Source organism: Eulemur rufifrons, chromosome 15, assembly GCF_041146395.1.
Source record: "Eulemur rufifrons isolate Redbay chromosome 15, OSU_ERuf_1, whole genome shotgun sequence".
Lineage (NCBI taxonomy): Eukaryota > Metazoa > Chordata > Mammalia > Primates > Lemuridae > Eulemur > Eulemur rufifrons.
In genome coordinates, this window is record NC_090997.1 from 10,483,853 (window position 1) to 10,507,859 (window position 24,007).

General features: G+C 52.2%; 2 protein-coding genes across 2 annotated transcripts; one reads left to right on the forward strand and one right to left on the reverse strand.

Moving 5' to 3' along the window:
- Window positions 1-1,579: 1,579 nt before the first annotated feature.
- UNC5CL (unc-5 family C-terminal like) lies at window positions 1,580-11,397 on the reverse strand. The gene is made up of 9 exons (XM_069488344.1): window positions 11,392-11,397; window positions 7,296-7,741; window positions 6,522-6,822; window positions 5,539-5,801; window positions 4,767-4,868; window positions 4,459-4,526; window positions 3,738-3,838; window positions 3,471-3,584; window positions 1,580-1,906 (listed from the first exon to the last, which is right to left on the reverse strand). The coding sequence occupies exons 2-9, from the start codon at window positions 7,678-7,680 to the stop codon at window positions 1,684-1,686; spliced, it is 1,557 nt and encodes a 518-aa protein (XP_069344445.1). The 5' UTR covers window positions 7,681-7,741; window positions 11,392-11,397; the 3' UTR covers window positions 1,580-1,683.
- A 3,497-nt stretch (window positions 11,398-14,894) lies between these two features.
- TSPO2 (translocator protein 2) lies at window positions 14,895-16,263 on the forward strand. The gene is made up of 3 exons (XM_069488805.1): window positions 14,895-15,087; window positions 15,473-15,614; window positions 15,861-16,263. The coding sequence occupies exons 1-3, from the start codon at window positions 14,915-14,917 to the stop codon at window positions 16,059-16,061; spliced, it is 516 nt and encodes a 171-aa protein (XP_069344906.1). The 5' UTR covers window positions 14,895-14,914; the 3' UTR covers window positions 16,062-16,263.
- The last annotated feature ends 7,744 nt before the right edge of the window (window positions 16,264-24,007 follow it).

The following is a 24,007-nucleotide window of genomic DNA, read 5'->3' on the forward strand; positions in this document are numbered from 1 at the left end:
AGAGGACAGGTGGGGCTGGGGAAACAGGGAAGGGACAGACGGGCCCACCTCCAACAGCTTGCTTCTAACACAAAGGAAGATGAACCTCCTGAATCATGTGGCCCTAGACAATTGTCATACTAGAAACACAATCTACAAAACGCTTCCCTCCAACCTGTCCCCATAGGTACAATTTTACCAAATAAAACCATTCACACCCCCATCCAAATGTACCAATCTGAGCAAAATATAGTTAGTAACAAAGAAAGACAATTTTCTTATTTTATGATTCATAGGCAATCATAGAAAAAGCTTTAATATGTTTAATTAAATACAGAAGCAAATTGCTAGTGTTGCCAGAGAGTTTGCTTGCCTGCCCTTGAACAAATTAACAACACCTGCTTGCAAACAAAAACATTGCCAGAACTGAGTCCAACCCTGCGTTCTCTTTTCAGGACTCAGCCTATTCATCTCTTTTGTATACAGTGTCTAACACATAGTAGGTCTTGAATAAATATCTGTTGACTGATGGGGTGCTCTTTAATCCCTATCTTTTATTTCCTAACCCTAAACTGGATCTTGATCCATGGGGAAAACATCCCCACCCATCCATTCCTAGAGTGATCCAGTCTCTTTCAATAGCCTCTGAAATACAACTTTGGTTTAGAGACACTTGCCTGAGGGGAATGACTGAGGGTTTCAGAGAGAGAAACAAAGCCCGGGCACCGTAATGAGACAGATTCAGAGATGGGGCAACTGCAGGAGATAGGGACAGAAAAATGAAGCCGGAGAGATTTAAAACTCACATAGTTGGAGATAAAGAGATAAAAGGGTTGGGTGAGAATAGTAATCTTGAAATTTCTTCTCAGCTTTAATGCTTTGTGGGAGATAATGGCAGAGAGACGGGAAGACAAGGCATGAGCATAAAGGGATAAAAGGAAGGTAACCGACACAGAGCGAGTGGGCCAGGTTTGCCCGTGCATCTCTCCATCTGGCCCGGAGCCCCCCTCCTACCCTGGCCCACACGCAGGGCCTCCTTGATGCCTCCAGCCCTGCAAGTGCAGGCTGTGCTCCTAACTCCAGCCACCCTCTCCCCCTACCCCACCCACACCTCTCTGATCCACTGTGCACGTCCAAATCCTCTCTCCCCAGCATCCCCCACGCAGTATTCTCGCTGCTCCCGCCCACACACAGGTCAAGCCACCCGCATCCCCTGCCCGCGGCGTGGGCGCGGTTCGAGTTCGGCCTCAGCTCAGGGAGCGCATCTTGTCTCCCAGGAGAGCTGTGCCTGTCGCGGCTCCAGACCCTCCCTCACGTGCTCCAGTAGTCCCCGTGACGCCAGCCCAGTGCTGGGTCTTACTGACGATCTGGCAAATACTGTGGCCCGCCCAGTCCGTAAGCTGTGCCCGCGGGGCAGCCCGACCGTCCCCGGGCCAGCTTCCAGGAGGCCGACCTGCCGCGGCCATCTCCTGGGCTCCCGCGCCCCCTGCCGGCCAGCAGGGGACCTGCAGGCAGGCCCGCGTCGGCGTCCGGGGAGTCCGACCCCAGGAGGCTGGCGAGGGCACCGCGGCCTCACGGGTGGGCCCGGGCACCGTCCGAGGGCTCGGAGGAGGGCGGGAGGCACAGCCAGGATCCGCTGATGTGTTCGTAGGCGCTGAGGGACGCCCCCGAGCTCCCTCTGCCCCGAGTGCCGCGGCCGGGCGCTCAGAGCTTCTCGTCCAGCTCCAGGCCCTGGTTATCCCGGGCGCGGCCGCGGACGCGGGCTGGGCTGCCGGCCGGCGTCCCGCTCAGGTAGTTCTGGATGGCGGAGGCGCAGTCCAGCCGCTCCATGACCGTCATGAGGTAGTGCAGCTCCTGCAGACTGCCGTTCTGCTCCTCAAACAGCTCCAGGATGGCCGCGGCAGGGCTACGCTGGCAGGACAGGAACCTGGCGGGGAGGTGAGGAGGAGGAGGGAGCACGGGGAGCTCATCCCCTGCTCCAGCCCCGCTGGGATGCTCTTCAGCGGCCAGACACTGCCACACACCCACACCCTGCAGCGCTCCTCGTCCTCCTGCTCTAGGCCCCTTCCAGGGCACTGGGATGGCCCAAGGCCCCAGAACTTTGGAACCTGAGATTGTCCTGGCTTAGAGGCTCACTGGCTGGCCCTATTCCTCTCTAGGCCTCGGTTTCCTCTTACAAAGCTGAGGGCTTAGATGAGAAGACTTGTAAGGTTGCTTCCAGCTCTGATGATCTGTAATTGCCTTCTCCCCCTCTCTCACCCCAAATACACTGCTTGCCTCCCCCTAGCCTCCTAACTGCCTCCCTCCTTCCTCTCTCCCAGACCACATCCTCTACGCCACCAAGGAAGCAGCTGCCCTAAACCATGGCTTTTTATCATGACCCTCCCCTGCTCAAAAACCTTCCAGAGTCCCTTTCACCTACTAAGCGAGCCCAAGTTCCTGACTTTCTGGCTCATCCACCTGGTCTTGCCCTGCCTTTCTGACCTTTCCGCCCCTTTTCCCATCCTGAACCTCCTTGCCTCCAGCTTGTCCCTTTCCCACCTTGCACACACCACACCCGCAGCCACCCCACCTCCACCTCCCCTCAAACAGAACAGCTGGTCGCCTCTTCTCCATCACCTCCTCCTTGAAGCCCTTTCTAATTCCCACCACCCAGGTGGAAGAGACCATTCTGCACCTCTCAGTTCAGACTTCTAGCCACAGCTCTCACAATTCATTAGTATTCTTGCTTCAGCTATTTTGTGCCTCTTTTCAACATGTTATGCAATATTGGATACGTACAAGAAGGCACAGGAACATTTGCTTTTATTTTTTAGGTTCTCTGTACCTCTTACTAGAGCATGTGCTCCTAGAAGCTGGGACCACGTCTCGTTCTTTTTGTATCCCAGTGCTTATCACAGCCTCCAGGACATAGTAGGCATTTGATAAATGCTTAAATAAATGATTTTAAAATCCACTCTCTTTTCAGGATCCAGTTCTAGCCCCATCTCCTGAATGAAGTCTTCCTTGATCACTGCACTCCTAGTCTGGGTTCTGGGGCTTAGTGCAGAATCGTCCTCTTACTGATTTCTTTGTGGGTTCCTTGACAGGGATCATGGCTGCATTGCCACCATTACTGCTAACACTTATTGAATTAACATGTGCCAGGTACCCAGCTACATGCTTTACACACATCATCCCATAATCTGCCATTCTATTCCTCAGGGCACAGTATGGCAAACACTCAATATGTACCCCATCATTTGCACATCCCCAAATTGTCCTGATTCACTGTTAAATATTTATTGAGCACCTACTATGAGCCAAGCATCATTCTAGTACTAAGGATGCAGTGACAAATAGAAAGAGCTACCTTTTTTCTATGGGGAAAAGGGTAAGGAGTAGCTGTTCTCTGATTTTAAGTCACTTCCTTGTCTGTGGTCTGGCCCCCAAATTGTCCTGAGAACTCTCCACCCTCCTCTCCCATCCATAGACCTTGCCCCTCTTCATACCGGATTTTCATGCCGCAGAGCCCCAGGTGGGAGGCAAGTCTGCGCCAGTCATTGCCCGTGATGCTATTTGGCTCCAACAACATCTGCAGCTGCTCAAAGAGCTCTGGGGGCAGCCTGAGGCGGGGGAAAAGGATGTTCTTGGAGGAAAGGACCAAAGAGACCCAGTCTAGTTCTCCTTCCCCACCCCCAGTGCTGTACTAGCCCTGTAAGTGCCAGGGCAGAATCCCAACATCCCCCAGGCAGTAGCGCAAGCAAACACCATCTCACCTATTGCACGGGGGTGGCTGGGAGACAGGGGGTGGCGCTGCCCAAGGTTCCTCCTCTGATGCCTGGAATCTGAGGATTTCCATGTACTTGGTCTCCAAGCCCTGAGTCGACAGAAAACACACTGAGAGAGCATAAGACATCCCCCTGAGTCAGAAGCTGGGGTCCTACATCCGTTCCTCATATTTCTCCTTCAGCTTGTCACCCAGAGCCACTTTACCAGGATATACAAGCCCACCTCACCCTGCACCCTCTACCTTATGCTTCCCTGGTCTCAGAACCCCACTTTCAGCCTTAAGTTTGCCCACTGAACTCTTTGGAAACTGGGACATGAGGAGCAAACAGGGTGCACCCTAAGCCACCAGGAACAGTCCTGGGTGGGGTCGTGGTAGGCAGCAGGAGGTCTTCCAATAACAGAGACACTGAACTCAGGCATGTATGCCCCCTTCCCTCCATTCCAACTTTCCCTGGTTCTTCCTCCCCCAGTGACAAATCTGAGGGTATCTGCCTACCCTCCACCAAGAGAGAGTCAGGGATGGAGGGTGACTAGGAGGCCAGATGGGCCGAGCCCCAAGAGCTAGTATGGCTGCTCTGTGAAAAGTGCATCTTCACCTGCTTGATTATGTGATTATGGGCCATGCTTCAGGGCACCAGACCCTACACTCACTTTACCCAGGACTCCCCCTGGGTTCTGCCCTTCCTCTGCCCCTCAGCATCAACTCACGTCCTGGAAGGTGTGCATGGTGACAATGATCTCATTGGTTAGTGCCAAGCAGTCCTCATTCTCATTGGCTACAAAGAGAAGGTGACAATGTGGCCAGTGAGGAAAAGGTCTGGGGTAGGAGCATAAGTCACAGGACTCCACCGTAAAACTTGGGGAATCTGAAGACACTGGGGCCGAACATGCCTCTCTCTATGCAAAGCCCTCTATGGCCCCTGGCCTTCCAGAGAAGGTCTGTGTGCACGGCTGCCTGAGGCAGGGGAAGGGAGAGGAGAGGAGAGGGCAGGAGATACACGGGACTCCTGGGCTACCTGCTTTTCTCCGGAAGCAGAAGGAACGGAAGGGGCATTTTCCATGCCAGATGTGGAGATGGGGGACCAGCTGGCAACTGCTGTCATCCACGTTCTCCCAACCTGGGGAGCAGGCAGAGAGTAGAGGGCCTCAGAGAGTGCAACCTTGAACAAGTTTTAAGGAGGCTGTAGGGAGGCATGAGGACAGAGCAAAATCAGGGATATCTCAAATGGATGGGACTCCCCAGAGCCTGGCGGGGAACCCCAAGAGTGGCCTTGCTTCTTCCCACACACAGCATGCAGACCCCCCAACATCACCCTCCTCTCCCCCACCTCACCCCCAGAAGCAGCCATGCATGTGCCCTGGCCACACCGCACAGATGCAGTGGGCCCCAAAGCCAATTCCGCGGCCCAGGCCATAAAGGAAAACAGGCCAAGCAGAGAAGACTGGGAAGGCCTCCTCCCAAAACCAGCTCCACCCAGTGGACGTAAGAGTCTCCCCCTCCCTCCCTGCTCCTTCGGGGGATATAACACCTCTTCTCCCCGCCTCCTACCTGGCGTCACCCTGTCCTGGGGGTGGGTGGCAAAGGCTGAGTGGGCAGCAGAGTGGACAAAGCCTGGGGGCTCCTGGAGACAGCAGCCGAAGCCAGAGCTCTCCTTGAGGCTGCTGCTGGCCCAGGAATCTTGGAAAGAAACTTGGGGTTCCCCAATTTTCAGCCCAGAGAGAGGCCCTGAACTCTCTATCTTATGGGACTCCCTATGGCCCTGTTCCCCAGGCCCCCGCCTCCCTCACCCTCTGAGATGTACTGGAGTTTCAGGCACTGGTCGCCTCTGGCCCCGGTGAAGTCGAAGAGCTGGCAGGGCCCACGCAGGCGCCCTCCGTGGGGCTGCTCGTTGGTCAGGGCCCACTGCAGGGCACAGGGCGTGTTGTTCAGGAAGTAGACACGCAGCTGCAGGTGGGACTGCCCTGGCGCCAGCGGGGAGCAGAACACGGCCAGCTGCAGCCATTTGCGGGCTTCCCGCCCCAAAGGTGCCTCCAGCACACAGGTGTAGAGGCTGTGGGGGAAGACAGTGGCAGGGACCCAAGCTCAGCAAGGCTGAGACTCCAGCACACCTAGCATCAGGCTCCTGCCGCGCCAAGGACCTCCATGGGCACCTTCAAGGAGGCGAGAAGAGCACTCCGGGGGGGGCATATAGGGAGGAACTGGTGAGGGGGCTACAAAAAGTGTGTCACAGTGACTGGGGACTGGTGACTGAGGGGGGAGGAGAGCCAGCAGGGGAGACAGGGAAGGCGGGCTCAGGGTCACTGTGTTTGGGAGGGCTCCGGCACATGGCCCTGTACTGCTAGTCCATGAGCATCAAGGAGACTGAGAGACAGAGGACCTGAGATTCTAGAACGACAAAGAGATGGAGGACAGAGATGGAATCCAGTCTTAGAGAACTGGAAGGGACAAACTGCCCTAGACAGTTTGGGGACAGTCCTGAACAGAGGGACAGGGTAGAGAGAGGTAATTTTAGAGAGGCAGAGGTGGGGAGGGATAGGAGAGATGGGTTGAGGCAGACACTTCCAGACAAGCAGAAGCCACAGTGGGATGCACAGTCCTGGGCAGGGCTGGAGTGGGACCAGCTGCCATAGACATTAGAACAGAGGGACACAGGGGGTCAGGGATTTGCAGACCATCTTAGACGGATAAAGGAGTTCTCTACAGAGAGAGAGGAGGATGAGGCAGACAGAGAGACGGACACAGGAAGTCAGGCCAATGTGCACGTGCCTACCTGAAGTGGGAGAGGTGGATGTGACACTCATCCCGAGAGGCGTGGGCCCCAGACCGCCCCAGGGGCTTCCAGGCCTTGGCGTCAAGCAGGTTGGTATTGCTGCTGTAGGCACGGGCGTGGCTGGGCTGCTGGGCACAGTGTTTGAATGTGAGGGTGCAAGGCTTCAGGAAGGAGGCCCCATGGGGGCCACATGCCACCACAGGGCTTACCAGCCCCTGGGCTCGGGATAGCGACGGGCCGTCTGACAGGTCCCACACCAGGATCAAAGACACGCGCTCCTGCCGGCCCACAGCCACCGCACCTGGGAAGAGGGAGAGCTGAGAAGGGCCTGGCAGGCAGGCGCACCCTGTCACTATGGGAGAGGAGGCGGAGCGGGAGCCCAGGAGAGAGGGTGTTCAGTAGGGCACACAGGGAGGCAGAATGCAGCTGTGGGCTGACTTGTAGTGTAACCCTGAGCAAGTCGCTCCCCTTTCTTCCAGGGCTGCTGCTAGCCTATACAGTGCTTTGCGTGACTTGGCAAGAGGTGCTTCTCCTTCCTGGAGAGTTGGCACAGCACACTGATTCACTAGAACAAGGCACTTTACTTCCACCTGCCAGGAAGTGGTCCTAAAAGGTATGTAATATGTCCATCTTTGGAGTCAATAAAGCTATACTAGAAACATAAACAATCTTCAAAATTATAAAGATGTCTATGAGTGATGCTCCCTTGGACACGGTGCCCTAATGTGCAGTATGAACAACTGTATGCTGAGAAGGGAGCCGGGGGGCTGTTACCTGGTGGGATGAGCAGGGAGATGCCCGTATCCTGCAGCATCAGGCAGCCACCCCGGTGATCCACCTCTCGAGCCGAAAACACCAACAGTTTGTGCATCAGCTGACGGATGACAGTCTGGCCTTGAGTGGGTGTGTGCAGTTCCTGGTAGAAGGCAACCATCTCTGGCAGCGTCGCTGGCAGGCCCTGCCTTGGGGCCTCATTTTCTGGCAAGGGGACAGGTTGGGACTCTGGCTCCTGTTGGCCATCTGGCGTCCTGCTGATCCCCAGCCGCCATCTAGGACAGTGCCATCGAAGGCACTGGGCCAGAAGGAGGACACTTGCCACTGGGACCCCCACCAGCAGTAGGAACTGAGAAGGTTGGAAGGAACTCTCCTGGGGGCACATCTGCCTGGTCACTCGGTGCTGCTGGCCCTCCTGCACCTCTGTGCCAGCCAAAGCCAAGGGCCTGGGGACAGAAGGGGTCAGAGCCAGGTTAAGCCTTTTCAAGTTGCAGAGGTCAAGACTTGGCTTCCATGTGACTGCAGTGAGGACTAAGTTGTCCTCATTCCAGTGTACTCTGCATACCCCAGTCTCACCAATTCCTTTAACAAAACTTCACCTCTCTCTCTCTCTCTGTCTCTCTCTCTCTCTCTCACTCAAGAACCTACCATGACTCTCCATGACCTAGTATAGTACATAAAGGTAAGCTCCCCTAAGGCAGAAAGAGCTTGGGTTTGGAGTTCAAGGACATGAGTTCAAATGCCACCTTGGTCACTGTGGCTGGGTAAGCTTGTCATATTCCTTAAGGTACCTTGATTTCCCTCATCTGTCAGAATATCCACCTTGATCTACATGTGCTGATATAGAAAAACCTGTAAGGGGAAAAAGCAAGTCACAGAGAGATCCCTTGATCTCAAACATCCTCTGATCTCATTAATATGAAAAACAAAACTATATATAAGTGTAGCTACATATTTATGGATGCGTATATGTAAATGCAAATGTATAGAGAAAGATCTGGAGCAGTGGTGTGCAATAAAAATATAATGCAAGCCACATATGTAATTTTAAATTTCCTAGTGGCCATATTGAAAAGTAAGAAAAAAAACCAGGAGAAATTAATAATATATTTTCTTTAACCTAACATAGTCAAAATGTTATTTCAACAGGTAATCAATATAAAATTATTAGTGAGATATTTTACATTCTTTTTTCATATCCAGTCTTTGAAATCCATGTATATTTTACACATGTGGTGCATCTCCCTTGGGACTTGCTGTATTTCAAGTGCTCAGTGGCCACATGTACTCCTGAGTCCCGTCTTAGACATCGTGGTTCTGGAAGGATACACCACCCAAACTATTCCCATTGGTCACGACTAAAAGACACGACAAATTGAGAGGGTGGAAGGTGTGAACAAGAACTCTGAATTTTCTTCAACTCTTTTTGCTGTACTCTGAATTTCTCACATCAAGCATGTATTTTGTATTAACTTTGTAATTCTTTTTAAAAGCTACTAAAAGTAGAAAAAAAAAAAAAAAAAAAAAAGGTGACGGGGTGAGGATGGCGTGAGATCCTGTGAACCTGTAGACAGTGAAGCACCGTCCAAATGTGTTTGTTTATGGATGCCCTTCCTTCTGCCAGAGAGGCCTGAAGGTAGCTCACAGGATACGCAAAATACAACAGTAACAAAAGTTAAAAGCAGAAGTAGAAGAAAGAAAGAAAAACAAAGGTGGGGCCTGCAGGGCAGCTGGAATGAGGCAGGGAGGAAGCACACACTGCTGGCCTGCTCACCTGGTCACCTGCGGAGCCACAGGCTGAGACGCTCAGCAACCTCCGCCCCCTCCTACCTCTCCTCTTCCAGCCCCCTTAATTTCTAACACCTCACTCTCTGGCCACCCCGGCTCCCCACGCCTAGTTAATTCTAGCCTCTGGCTTTCGCTCACGCTGTTTTCTGTTTCTCCCTCCCTGGCTCTCCCGGCCGGCTTCATCCACCCACCTGCACCCCTCCTGTTCAACAGCGCCTCCCCCTGGCGCACCAGCCTTTGACAGTCTCGCCGCTCCCCCAGCTCGCTCTCCACAGCCATCCCACCACACTGAGCAACTCCTGATTATACGCTGTCACGTGTGGTTTTTCCACTCAAGTGAACATTTTCTGAGCACCGCTGTGTATCAGGCACTGTGGGAAGTTCAGTCCTGCCAAAGATGACGTCTTATTCTGCTCTCAAGGAGCTGCTGAGGGGCTGCAATTCATTCGCTCAGTAGCTGCGTTCCATGAGCACAAAGTCCTCCTTCAAAGTCCTGGGAGCCCCTCTGTTTGACTCACTGGGGTCTGCACTGGGAAAGCTTCTGACGTCGGGTCCTCCCCACTCCCTTCACTCGCAACACCCACCTGCGGCTGAGGCTGTGCCTGCCTTCTTCCTTCCTTCCTCGGGACCCACGAAAACTAAGCCCCCTTCCTAGCTCCCCCCAGACGGGGCAGAAGCTCCTCTGTGTGCTCAGGATTGAAGACGGAGGCAGGACCTGTTTTCCTTCATGGCCTCACTGAAAATGTGGGCAGGAAGGGGAGGTTTAGCATTGTTCCCTTTGCTTTAAAATCAGCCCTGCAGACAATGCACCAGCCTTCTTTAGCTGGACCTCTTGCAGGGCATACAAGAGCGAATGAGGTGAGTCGGCAGTGGCCCAAATCTGTTGAGATGGGGGTGGAGTAGCAAGCTACCCCTTATGTCTCACCCATTCCTTTTGGTCCTTCCACATTGGTAATAATCATAATTCTAACTGTAATAATAATGATATTATGGCTAACATGCACGGAGCTTTACTGTGTGCCACGTGGTAAAGCACTCTGTATGGCTTATCTCACTTAATGCTCACACCAGCCTTATGAGCTACTTATTATTTTCATCTCCATTTCACAGATAAGGAAGTCAGGTTTTCACCCCACAGTGAGGATGGATGGGGCATTTTTAAACAACTGAAGGCAGGAAGGAAAGATGAGCAGGGATGACAATACTTCCAGAAACGCCCTCTTTCTCTCCCCACCACTTCTTTTTTCCTAGGTCTCTTCCTTCCCTGCTCTAGAAGAAATGAAGTGGAGCAGAAAGAAGCAAAAATAAAGGAAAAATAAATAGAAGGAACTAAAGGCACATCCTCAGTTCCACAGTGATGCCCCCTACCCCTGCCCACCAAGGCACCAGAGGCAGGGGATGAGCCAGCTAAAGTGAAGAAAGGAGGGGCCCACTCTGTTTCTACAGCAACCAAATTATTAGGGCTGCCAAAAGACCAGAGTCCAAATCCCCTCCACCACATTGGGTGGTAAGTAGCGTCCCCTTTCCCAGCCTGCCAAGCTGGAGCAGTTGGCATGCACCACTACCAAAGCCTCACTGAGCCTCTCCCGGAGCCCATTCTTTTGCCTGGCCTGAAGCCGGTTAACTCCTCCCCCAGCTCAGCCCGGGTCTCCCAGGCTGACAGCTCTTCCAGGCTTCCCTGACCCTCATGCTATCCTCCCCCTGGCTGCAGGAGGAGAAAGCTTCCCAAGTTTTGCTGAGTGGGATCTACAGCACTGTAGCCATTCAAGCGTGGATTGGAGCCTCCCAGACCCGTGCCTGGACTCCTCATTGCCACTCCTCCAGCCCCCAGGTTATCCTGGGTAGCAATTCGCCCAAAATGAGGGCCCTGTAGAATGCTGCCATCACCCGTCCCTAGGCAGTTGCCTCCTCCAGCACAAAGATCTAGACTTCTGCTGCAAAGTTCTGCCCATATACCCTTTAAGGAAACACTCAACCCTTCCCTACCCCATTGGTTCTTGCTGTGCCTCCCCAACACCTGCTAGGTCTCCAGTTATTGCAGGACATAAAAAGTACTGGGATGTATGAGTCCAGATGTAAGCAGCAGGGAGCATTCATTAGCACAGTATATATTTAAACAGGACATAGAATCTTATCCCGTGTCCTCACACTCATCCGCAGTGGCCCTTCCCCAAATCCCATTTTCCTCCCTTCCTCCAGCAGAGGGTCCCCACACTCTGGCAGGCAGGCTGAGCTGGCCTGGCTCCTCCCCTGAGCCCCAGGCAATGCCCACCCCACCCCCAGCTGCCACAGGTGGTGCTCACCTTACCTTACTGTCTAGGTGCTCTCAGGGGCTGCTAGCTTGTGTGGTTCCTCCTGTGACATACAGAGAGGTCAGCCGACCCAGGTGCCAGGCCAGCAGACAAGTGGCGGTGGGCGGGGATCTGGGCAGGAGTGGCCTGGCGCTTCCTGGCAGAGAATCCTGCCTCTCAGCCACCCTAAAGACCGGTAGGGGAGAGTGTCCCCATCTCTTGGCAAAGTCCAGCCGAGGCAAGGGAGTAGCTGAAGATTCCAAAAGTCAGTGAACTTGCTAGTCTAGGTCTGGAAAGGAGGAGAGGGGGAGGGAGACAACCTAGGTGCAGTTGCTGCACCTCGAAACCCCTCCCAGCCATGCCTCCAAAAAAAGAAAGAACGAACCCCTCCCAACAGTGCCCTCTGCCGGTGAGTGGCTGTCCCTAGCCAGTGGCTATTATTAAAGTGGCAGAAGATAAGAAGAGAACCTTAACCAGAGATTCTTAAACTATAATGTACACAAGAATCACCTGGGGGACCTTGTTAAAATGCAGGTTGTGATTCTCTAGGTCTCAGTAGGGACCAAGGTTCTTCAGCTCTAAGAAGCTCCCCAGTGATGCCAGTGCAGCTGATCCAGGGAGCTTAGACAGTATCTAGTTCCACCCCCTTCCTGTGTAGAGAAGTCTGTGGAGGCACTGAGAGGGTTAATGACTCGCAAGATGCTGGTGCCTTTGGGATGTCCCTGTATCTTCTCTCCACTCAGCGCTCTTTCCACTCCCACACTCAGAATGGGGAGGGGCACTGCCCCTTGGGGGAGAGCTGAACTTGGGGCCATCTGCCATCCTGAGTGCCTAGAAACTCTGTCTAGGAGAGAGATAGCACCATTGGAATGAAAGCTCCCTAGGGAGAGGGACTTTTTCCATCTGTTTTCTGCTGTCTCCTCAGTTCCCGGTATAGCCCGATACATCGTAGGTGTTCAATAAAGACTTCTTGAATGGAGGAGTGAACCAGCAGAGAGGGAAGAGGATGCATACAACCCAGGTGAGCCATGTGTTGTCTGTGTAATCCCAGACAAGGTACTTTGACCCCCTGGGCCTCAATTCCCTTGTCTGTCAAATACAGATAAAAATATCCACCTTGTGTGGGATACTAACTGTCATTATTGAGCCAATGAATATGAAGTGCCCACCACAGAATGGCTGCTGGATATATGGTGACTGTTATCAGCATGGTGTGGCCTCCTGCAGTTAAGGAACCTTGGTAAACTCCTCCAGAACCCCACTTATCATCTCCCAAGGAAAATAAGTAACTTCCTCTGCTTTCATCTCGGTTAATGATTCTCTCACCTCTTGTCCCTGACTGCAACCCCCTCCCCTCTGCTTCTTCCCCGGTGGAGGTGAGAGGGTGGGATAAACCTCACAGAGGAGCCCGGTTCCTCACAGTGCTAAGCCGTAGCAGAGGAACCAGGGGAGGAGGGAGAGCAGGCAACCTGGGGAGGAGGCCTCATGACTAGAGGGCCGGCAAGGAAGGGGTGCTCAGAACTTTGGTAGGGAATGAAGGGGGAGGGTGTTCATCTTTGTTGGACAAAGCTCTGAGTCACACAGGAGGCTGGACTTTGCCAACAGACAGGGCCACCCTCCCCTACCCCTCTCTAGGGCAGCTGGGAGGCAGGACTCTGCTGGGAAGCACCAGGCCACTCCTGCCCGATGCCCCACCCACCTGCGCTTGTCGGCTGCCTTCTCTGAGTCACGAAGTCCTAGGGGTTTGTGAAAGATCTGTCAAGCTAGAGTCCAAGTCATGCCAACCAGGAGGCTGTAACCAGGGGCTGTGTTCACGGATCATGAACTCACTTCCAAGGCTGGTGCTTGCCTCACTTGGAGACAATCCCAGTTACGGGGAGGCTCTGGAGGAATCTGAGGGCCCCCACCCACGGACACAGAGCTGGTTCACAGGTTGCAGAGACCACAGGTATCATTAGCATCGGAGCCTGAGCTGTCACTGCAGGCCTGGGTCTCAGAGTGTCAAACCCTCACCACAACCCCTCAAACATTCCATCAAGGGCCACCCTCCACAGGCCAGGCACCAAGAAGGGTCTGGCAGACCAGGAAGACCCCTGCTGAGAGGAACCCTTTGGGGCCACACAAGCCAGTGTCACCACCCTTGTCACTATCTGAGAAAGGCAGGCCAGCTGGGAACCCCGCTCCACCCTTCCTCCCACCCCCCACACTTCCCTGCCTTCCACACACCACATATGATCAGGCACCCGGCCTGGGAGGTGTGCGGTCCGAGGTAAGGGGAGGACAGGCCTGGGAACAGGAGGCCTCGGGAATGGCAGACAACAGGAGAGGAGAGGATGGAGTGGGGAGGGACGGAGAGGGGGGCCTCCAACACTGGACAGAAACAGAAAAGCAGAGATAGGCAGGCAGGTGAGCAAATGGACAGTGAGGAGCAGAGAAAGACAAGTGGAAAGATGCACAGGCAGGTTCGTTGGTCAGTCCTGTCCCAGGACCCTCCAAGACCAGTGTCTCTGACCCTTGACAGAAAAAGATAGATTAGGCAATCTGTCCAGAACACCGAAAATAATCAGATTTTTTCCCTCTTTCAAATCCCATCAATCATGGTGGGGAGGCTGAAATATCATGAGCAAATGAGAAGAATGATATTGGGCAGGGACCTTGGTTGGAGGAGGACCTATACACTGTCTCTCATGCAAATGACATGCAAAGCAACATGCAAATGAGCCTGCCCGATTATTAATCTAAGACTGGACAGTTGTTCCCTTGAGAAATCAGGCCACAAGAAATCTGGCCACTTGTGTTTGCAGCCTGACCCCAGAGAAATGGAGAGACGTAGGGGCAGCCTCATTCCCCAAGGCTCTGGGGGTGGAAGTGAGGTAAGGCTTCAGAGAAAGGCATCCAGGGTTGGTAGGCTGAGTTTGAATTTGGGCAAGAGATCGGCCTGGGTGGGTCCCTTGAGTGCTCCAGTCTGGCCTTGTGAGATAAGCGTGGGGCAGGTGGGCTGGCCCATTCATGACTAGGAAAGAGCCCCAGGACTCTCTGGCGCCTGCCTTCAGAACGTGGTCCTTCCAGGTTGGTTATTGTTAGCTTAGGTAAGACACTGTCCTTGTCAAGGGCCTGTTATGTACCTGGTCAAGTGTTGCCCACTGTGGGAGGTAAAAAAGGTGGTTACATGTGGACTTGACCTCCAGGAGTTGGATACACATGGAGGGAAACCTTCTTCTACTACGAACCAGTTACCAATGCTGGACAGTATCCTCCAAGTGCCAAATGAGTGGTGTGGAGAAAACAAATCTATGGAAGCCAGAAAGTGGGCAAGGCAGTGAGGACTGGGTGGAGATGGCTCAGAGGGGCAGGACTGGATATGGGCCTCGGACACGGTGGGCGGGAGGGCCTCTATAACTAGGCCTCCTGTGAGGGGCTCAGCCAGGGAATAGCGTCAGGTTAGGAGGTGGAGACAGACAAGGAGACATGGGGAAAGGACGGGGGGAAGGTTCATATTAGCATGTTTCTGACTCCCCAGATTTTGCCTCCTCAAGGTGAATGCGGCTTCAAGGGGCCATCTTTGTGGTCCTTCCCCATCTGGGGCCCATCCTGGTCTGGCTGTTCACTAATAATCAGATGTTCGGTTGGTGTAAGGGCCCAATGATGCTGTCATGGTGCCCGCCCCACAAAGTCTTATTGCTTATATGGACAATCACCTACTCTGTTATGGGGTGAGCACTCGTTTCTCCACACGGCCCTGGTACTCGCTGGGGTGGGACCAAGTCCTCCATGTCTGAGCTACTGCCATATACTGGCCTCCAAAGGGAAGGCATTCCTTCATGCCTCTTATGGTGGGCCCCACAGACAGAGACCCTCTGTGCCTGTCTGGGATGCCAGCTAGCCCTTCTTCCACCCTCTCCAAGGCTCCCCAACCCCTCCTCCACCTCACTGTGCCCAACTCCTCCCACGAACTCTCCTGGCCCTCAAATGATGCCAAGACCCACTCGCCCACATTTCAGCCCACAAGGGTAACCAAGAGTCTTTATGCCAGAGAGCCTCCTCCATTTGCTGTGGAACCTCCTCTTGCTGAGTGTTTCTGCCACCATCTCTCCACAGCTATGCCTCCTACCTGGTGTGGAATGACTTGGGAGGGGGCTTTGGGCGGCCCCTGGCCCTGCCTCTCGGCCTCTATGCTGTACAACTCACCCTCAGCTGGATGGTCCTGGTTCTCTTTTTCACGGCCCACAACCCTGGTCTGGTAAGGCACACAGTGCTCAGTGGTGGATGGAATGCAGGAGAAGGTAAAAGCACTAGGCCCCAGCAGCATAATTCAGCAGATCAAGCAGGTGCAGGCACGTAACAGGTGGGCAGACTTCTCTGAGCTCCCATTGTGTGCACAGAGCCCCAGGGACTTAGGTCAGTCATTGCTGTGCCAGGGTGCTGCAGAAAGGTGGAGGGGCCAGTTCCCAGGACAGTCTGCTGAAAACTCTGCCTCTCTGCCCAGGTCCTGCTGCACCTGCTGCTGCTGTATGGGCTGGTGGTGAGCACAGCACTGATCTGGCACCCCGTCAACAAGCTGGCCTCCCTGCTACTGCTGCCCTACCTGGCCTGGCTCACCGTGACCATTGCCATCACCTACCACCTCTGGAGGGACAGCCTTTATCCTGAGCACCAGCCTCAGCCCACAAGGGAGAAGAGTGACTGAGGCCCTGAGGCAAGGGAGAGGAGCTGGACGGCCAGGGTGGGGAGAAGAGTCTGTAGCCAGGGCTGTGGAGCCAAGGCTCACCCTGATGTGGCCACCCTCCTGGGTCTCCTGGTGCCATTGTTTCTTAGAATTCAGAGAAATGGGAATGAGGGGGGAAAACTTATTTTACACTTAAATAATAAAATCCTATTAGTAACTTTGAGGGTATGATGTGAAATGTATATTTGAGTGTATGATGCCTAGGGCTGCAAAGTGGGAATAGAAGCTTCTGTACCTGTGTGTGAGCGTGTACAGGTGGATGAACGTGTGAAGGTGCATGTGGGAGGGGTGGGTGCACCGGCTCCACTCCACCTGCATGCCCTGCCAACCTGGCATAAAGATTTGGCAATTCAATTTTAACTACTTGAAAGACAAAATCTCTTTGAAAAGTAACATAAAAGCAAAACAGGAAAATTAGGTAAAAAGGGATACTAATTATACATGTTAAGGTTATATAATATATATTAATTTTTATCAGATTTATTATAGAACACATAGTAATAACATATAATAGGGTTGTATGATATATATGTCATGCTAAGACCTTATTTGATTATCTCTATTATAGAGATTTTTTTTTTGTTTTCATATACTCTTGCACTTTCAATTTTTTACATCAATTGATTACTATTACAATAAGAAAAAATATTGGGAAAAAAGGTCTGTAAGCCTCAGGGTGCTGACAGGTGAATTCAGAGGAGCTTCTTATGGCTCAAGGCCCTTTTAGCTTTGACAATTTATGGTTCTGTGAGCTGAGTTTCAGGGCTGAAACAAACTGTGTCCTCCCAGGTGCAAAGCCAGCAGGGCAGCATCATGAAGAAGGGGAGTGGCTCTTTCCAGAGCCCATCCCAGGAAAGGGAATATGCAGCCTCCCCTCCTCCACTAAGGGCGTGCTCCACCCAGCTGGACAGGTCACAGGAGGGCACACATGGTATCTCACTTATCTTTGTTTCTCCAGCCCCAGGGCAGGGCAAGATACAGAGTAGATACTAATACATTTTTTCTGATTGATTTATTGAATAAATAAATGAACACACTGTCATACTTTATGACACCTCCCCTAATCTGGACCAACTGAAGAATAGTTTTGGAAACTTCTCCTGGTTCTAATGTGCAGCCAGATTGAGAACTGCTGCAGCAGGGCACTCCTTCTCAAAGTGTGCCCCAGTGACCTGGGTGAAGGTATAGACTCCAGCCCCGCTCCAGACCCGTGAATCAGATCATCTTAGGGAATGAGGGCAATGGGGTACAGTGGTTTGCAGTTCTGGTCTTGAAGTCAGAAGAACTCTGGTTAGATACCGATGCTGTCATTTATTAACTAGTACATTGGTACAACTTACTTTTATCTATAAATACTGACTGACCGAGGATGGGCTCGGGGAGCCACACTGCATGAGTTCTTATCCCAGCTCCACTATCACCGTGTGACAAGTGAGCACCCCAGAAGTATGTGCCATTATCATTATTGTCATCTCATATAGGCATTATAATATTTGCTACCAATTTTATTCATGTTACCAGCTAACTCTGGAAGTTAAACAGAACCTCCAAGAAGATGTACCATGCCTACGGTATGACTTTGACCTCCCCAGAGAAAGCTGAAGCCACTAACCCAGGGGTCCAGGTGCCTTTAGCTTAGAACTTGGCTCTAGAAGAAAGCTTAATTTGGCCAGTGTCCTAAGCCCTGGGTTGGCATGACTGCCTGATCTGGCATGAGCCAAACTAAAGGGCTTTTTGGCCTTGTGCAGAAACTCAGCTTGAAAGGGCAGGATCCCAACCTCAAATTCTTATCTTTTGACTCCAAAGTTGTCCTTAAACTCCCCGACTGCACCAGCTCCTTGGTTCCTGAGCAAGTGGAGCCTCTAATCCCACAGTCTCCCAACCTGCCTGAACCTCTTGGCTTTCCCCTACCCCATTTCCCAGTTCTGAGCCCGGCCTGCGGCACACCTTGCCTTCGGCCCCTTTGGTTACCTAGAGTCGTACCTAAGTAAAGTGGGAGCAGCCTCCCGTCTCTGCCAGATGAATTCCAGGATTCCACCACCCAAACCGTGTGTGTGTGCTTCTTTGTCCTGAGGCAGTCTTTTTCCATTTGCCTCTGAGTGAGTACTCAGTGTCTGAATATGATTCACGCATGACGTCTTCACAGAGCTGTGCAGATCTCCCATCCAGTGGCTGGTGAGAGAGAGGTAAAATAGCAAACCCAGGAGGTAGTAGATCTCATTTTATTCTTTCCTCCTCTACACCTTCACTCTTCCTCACATTGCCAATTTCTGCAGAATGGAGACACAGAGGGGCGAGGTGAGGTGGCAGGCTGAGAGGTGTATGTCCAGTGGACAAAGGTTGGCCGGCTGGGCTGAGAAGAGGGCAGAGTGCACGCAGTGTTTGTGCTGTGCATCTTTGGCCCCGCCTACCTACAGGCAGGTAGAGCTGATGCATAGCGGAAACTGAGGAGCTGACCTCCTGAATGTGGTCAGGCCTGGGCCCGGGCTCCAAAGTCTCTTTTCTTCCTTTGTGGATGGCCACCATCCATTCTATCTTTTGGGGTTCTCCTCCACCCCAAGCCCAGTTTCAGAATCTTCCCAGAGTTCTCATTTCTTGAAATTCCAGAAAACAAGCACAAGACCCTTTTGTTTTAAGGATTTTACTGGTGATCCTCACTAGCTTGCAAGTTAGTCCAAAGCCCAGCTTTGCTGGGGACTCTCAGATCTTAACCTTCCTCTTTTAGTTTCAGGTAGAGCCCACCAAAACAGTTCCCTCCCTCCCAGACTCTTTCTGCCCTCTAGCTTCCAAGGCCCTCCATACACTTAGTCCCTTCTAGTATACAAGCCAGGAGAAGTCATCCTGGTCACCCAGGGCCTCCACTGTGTCCATCCAAGGCCTCATCGTCCCTCTCCAAGGTCCCTTGGCCCACACAGAAATTATCTGCTAGAAGCACCAGAACTGCCCCACCCCCACCCGTTCTTCCACCTGCACCTGCTCCAACACATTTCTCATCTCAAGGGCTGAAATTCTCCCCTCAAAAGTTGATTGTATTAATAGTTTACTGCTTTCTCCCAGTAGGTTCTTTGGCCTTGCAAACACCCCTTCAGAAAGGAATACTATTAATCACCTTAATGTGCATGATTCTTATCAGATCACTTTCTCAAAGACTGAGAGTGCCAGCCGCGGCAGCGGGGCAGTGCCAGGAGTGGCTGCTGGAATGGAGGACTGTGGTGACCAGGACTAAAGTCCCGGGTGTCACCATTTTGCCCAGGGCAGTGTGTCCTGCATGGCAAGGCAAGCATTGCGTTCCGTACAGAAGAAGACTGAAAACCCCAGCCTGCCCTGTGATTCTGGTGCCTTCTCCAATCCCAGCCTCAGACTCTGGGAGACCCCTGGCCCCCTTCCCCTTTCGCCAGCTAAGGCCGCTCAAAGCCCTGGACACCCCGTGTTTATGTCAACAGAGTGGTTGCCAGAGAGGGCGAGCTCCCGCCCGCCGAGGGGTGTCTGGTGCCCGAGGCCTGTTGTTTGTGTTCCTTGTCTCAGTAGTGACCAGAGGGGCAGGCACGCCTCGGCTAGGTATCTGGGGCAACGCGCTGTTGGGGTCCCAGCTGTCCCTGCACATAAAGCACCCACTCCATCAACGTGCCCTGAGGTATCTTCTTTCACAGAGTGAGAATTTAAACTTTCCTCTGGTGAGGCTTCTATCTTCCACCGGCTCTCTCCTGGCCTCTCTGCTCCCTGCCCAGTGAGGGTAGCTCCACATCCCACCAAGACCCAGGGAACAACCAAAGTGCCGGACCCTGTCCTCTCCTCCTCAGCCACCTCCTAGAATCTCAGAATGTTTTCTGAAATGACCATGGGAGATGGGACAGGGGGAGGCAGGCTGCAGCAATTCCTAGGCCTAACCCAGCTCTTTCCAGTCACTGCCACCCTGATAGGAGGGGACCGGAGCCTGCAGAGACAGGCTGGGAGAATTCTGTTTTCAGTTTCCATCCCCACTCACCAGCTGTCTGGTTTATCTATACAGCACTCCCAACACGCACACCCCTCTCGTAGACCAATTACGTCCCAGACCTGTTCTCCCTGCAAGAACTCCTGAGCCTCCTCAGCTTCTGCTAGTCCCTTTCTGTCCCCTCTTCCCTCAGAGCCTGGCCTCAGGGGTCCTGGCAGGGACTGAATGATGAAGGGGTTAAGAGCCTGACTCTGGAAGCACCTGGCTCTGTCCTCACTAGCTGCATCACCTTGGGTAAGTCACTTAACATCTCTGGTCCTAATTTCCTCAGCCATAAAATGAGAATAATACTTCCTGTCCCAGAAATCCTTGTGAGAAGTAAACGAATTAATTTATATGACATGCTTAGGCCAAGATCAGGCCGGCAGCAGAGGCTGTGTTAATGTCAGCTCTCCTTTGTTGCTGAATTCCAGGCAGCAGAGCACAGTAGGAAAAGCATGGAACTTGAAGGCCAACAGATCTGGGTTCAAAACCTAGCACCCCACTGGCTCCTTGTGTGACCTTGAACTGCCCAGTTTCCTCCTGTGCAGGAGGGGCCTACTGGTAGGGTTAACAGAGGGGATGGGGTATGCCGGCCCTAAAAAGCGTAGAGGCAGCTGTAGGGGGAGGAGTCAGGTTCCTGGCACCTGATCTCCCAGATTAGCTGCTGCACTTGGGGCCAGCAGGGGAAACTGGTCTGACTTGGAAAGGAGAGCCAGGGACCAGCCAGGAATTCAGGCCCCCAGGAGGTGCCATAAATAGCCAGAGCAGTCAGAGGGCCTCCAGGGATGGCAGGCTCAGGGAAGTCTGGGAAGGAGCAGTGAAAAAGGAAGCTGTCAGTCATCAGTCTGGGGGTGGGCCCAGGGTATTCTCCCAAGGATCAAAGGGAAAACTGTCTATGAGTGTGACAGGAGCAAGGAGTCCCCTCTTCAAGGGGACCAGGCTGGCACCACCTGTGCACCATCTACTCAGAACTCCACTCTTTGGAAGAGGCAGGAGATTCTCACCACACTGTTCACCTGCACCCTATGGTCTTCACAAGCCCAACCTGCTTTCTCATTTTCAGCCCTTAGACCTCTGGGAAAAGAGAGCAATAGCTCAGCCTGCGTCACAGGTGGGGCAACCGAGGCCCAGAGATAAGTGATTTGGCCAAGTGAAATCAGGGGCTGACATGGGCATATGAACATGGAATGTTTTTTTGGCCTCCTAATTCAGGGTTATACGTGAAAGCCAAAAAAATATAAAAACATGTCCTTAGGAGGAAGCCTTTCTCAATTTGCAAGGATCCATCCTCCTCACTTTCCTCCCCAAGACATTCTACACTTCCTCATTTGATCCAAGCACATCACTGTAGCGGGTCCTAGGAAGGAGGAGAGGAATATACATTTATAATGCTTCAGAGATGTTCAAGCAGAGATAGCTAGGTGCAGCCCTGAAAATAAGACTGAGCATAGGCTCAGAAGACCTGAACTCATGTGATCTTATACAAATCACTTCATCTTTCTAAGCGGTAGGTCCCTAACTTGCAAAATGAGGCCCATAATTCACACCCATGTGAGACTGGTGTGAGGACTAAATGAGATAATGCATGCCTGAGTGCCTGACTAATGCCCTAAATGTTATAAGGACCGAAAGCTCTTGGTGAGGCAGTACTTTATTCATCTCTGGATTCTTTTTTTTTTTTTTTTTTGAGACAAGAGTCTCACTCTGTTGCCCCAGCTAGAATGCAGTGGCATCATCATAGCTCACCACAACCTGCAACTCCTGGGCTCCAGCGATCCTCCTGCCTCAGCCTCCTGAGTAGCTGGGACTATAGGCGCATGCTACCATGCCCAGCTAATTTTTTCTATTTTTAGTAGAGACGGGGTCTCCTTCTTGCTCAGGCTGGTCTGGAACTCCTGACCTCAAGCGATCCTTCTGCCTCAGCCTCCCAGAGTGCTGGGATTACAGGCGTGAGCCACCGCGCCGGGCCACATCTCTGTATTCTTGGTATTTACTACAGCACATAGAAACACCCAATAAATGTTTAAATAAGAGAATGAAGTAAACTCTTTGCATTGAAATGTATGTTTTTATGATGATAACATTCTTTGCTATCAACTATCATTGTTTTTCATTGCAGACACAGGCAATATTACCTCTACCCTGTGCTTTATTCTCCTGGAAAAATGTCTGAAAAAACAATCTCTGGATAGAAATGCTTTTAGTAATAAGTCCAATAGGTAAGGTGACCATATAATTTATTGTCTGAACTGGGACACTTTTGGGAGTGAAAGTGTGCTAGTGGTAATTATGCCCGGACAACAGGGAAAAACCATGCTCATCTCAGGCGAACCAAAATGTTCAGCATCGTACAAACAGCTCTGCTGCTCAGAACTCTCTGGAGGAGGGAGCCCTAAGTTCTCCAAACCATCCTGACTCCTCTTCTCTAGTGAGGACCCTGGAAAGGGTACCCTACCTTCTTGTCCCCACCATCCGACCCCATTTGTTCTCCAACGTTCTTAGGTTCCTCATTTTCAACCTGCAGGTGACCCTGACCTCTCCTTTCTGTTTCCCTGAGACTGTCCTTGAGTGTCTGCATTGCCCCAAACACAAAGACTTGTGACCCCTGCTAGGTACCCATCATGTGAGCTGCAAAAATCATCGAGCCCTGTGGCTGTTCCAGCCCTGGGGCTTTTCTAGGGGCCCTAGTCATCTTTCTCTAGCTTCCAACTGGTCCACTGCTTCTTCTCTTTCCCCAGGTGCTCTTGAGAAAACAGAAGTCAGATCATGTGTTTCATCTATTCAGAGACAATGGCTTTCTAACTCAGACAAAAAGCCAAGGTCCTTATAGCACCAGATAAGTCCCCAGGCTCTTTATCACTTGTTATCCTTCTGGCCTCATCTCCTGGGACTATCAGTCACACAGGTGCCCTTGCTAGTTCCTAAAACACACTGAGAATGCCTGTCTCAGGGCCTTTGCACATGCTTTCCCCCCACCCTGGAACACTTTCCCCTTAGATATCCATATGACTAGTTTCCTTGCCTCTTTCAGATCTTTTCTCAATTGTCTCCTTTTCAAAGTCCTTCTCTGGCCACCCTATAAAACTGTAACCCACCCCTTGACACTTCCTGTTCCCCTACCCTGTCTTTTCTCCTTAGCACTTACTAACACCAAATGGAGCATATATTTTACTTATTTATTGTCCAACTCTCTCAAGCTCCATGAGGGTAGGGATTTTCATTTGCCATGCTCTTTGCCATATTCCCAGTACCTGAAACAGAACCTGGTGTACAGGAGATACTCAATATTTGTTACATAAATAAAAGGCTGTGAGGGCGCATAGCATGAAGGTTGAATGTTTGGCCTCTGGTGTAAAAGTGTCTGGGTTTGTCCTGGCTCTGTCCCTTATGAGCTATATGACCTTAGGCAGGGCCCTCAACCCTTCTGTGAGTCTCAGTCCCCCGCTGTGTAACTGGGGATAACTCTGCCTCCCAGGCTGTGGAGAGCCTAAGTCCAATTTCACATGTAACCCACTCAACTCACTGCCTGGCCCATTTCAAAAAGCGAGCTTAGTAAATGGCAGCTATCATTACTAATGGAGGTCCCTAGGCAAGCTGACATTGCACTGTGGGTTCATAAAGGGCAAGTCTGCATCCACTCCCTTTGAGTCACAATTCAAACACTTCCCAAATTGTCAGCTTTTACCCCACCTCTCCTCAGGACTGACCTTCCCTCCCTCTCTCCCTCCTTCCCTTCCCTCTCTCCCTTCCTCCCTTCCTTCTTGTGGTTTGTAGAGACAGGCTCTCACTCTGTTCCTCAGGCTGGAGTGCACTGGCGTGACCATAGTTCACTGTAACCTTGAACTCCTGGGCTCAAGCAATCCTCCTGCCTTAGCCTACCAAGTAGCTGGGACTACAGGCATGTGCCGCCATGCCCGGCTAAATTTTTTAT

Coding starts and splice junctions, on each gene's coding strand:
- UNC5CL (XM_069488344.1), bottom strand. CDS start 7,680: ATGTGCCCCCAGGAGAGTTCCTTCCAACCTTCTCAGTTCCTACTGCTG. Junction 4,527..4,766: donor CTGCTTCCGGAGAAAAGCAG/GTAGCCCAGGAG, acceptor TTCTCTTTGTAG/CCAATGAGAATGAGGACTGC. Junction 3,585..3,737: donor CAGCCACCCCCGTGCAATAG/GTGAGATGGTGT, acceptor CCCCCGCCTCAG/GCTGCCCCCAGAGCTCTTTG.
- TSPO2 (XM_069488805.1), top strand. CDS start 14,915: ATGCGGCTTCAAGGGGCCATCTTTGTGGTCCTTCCCCATCTGGGGCCC. Junction 15,088..15,472: donor ATCACCTACTCTGTTATGGG/GTGAGCACTCGT, acceptor ATCTCTCCACAG/CTATGCCTCCTACCTGGTGT. Junction 15,615..15,860: donor CGGCCCACAACCCTGGTCTG/GTAAGGCACACA, acceptor CTCTCTGCCCAG/GTCCTGCTGCACCTGCTGCT.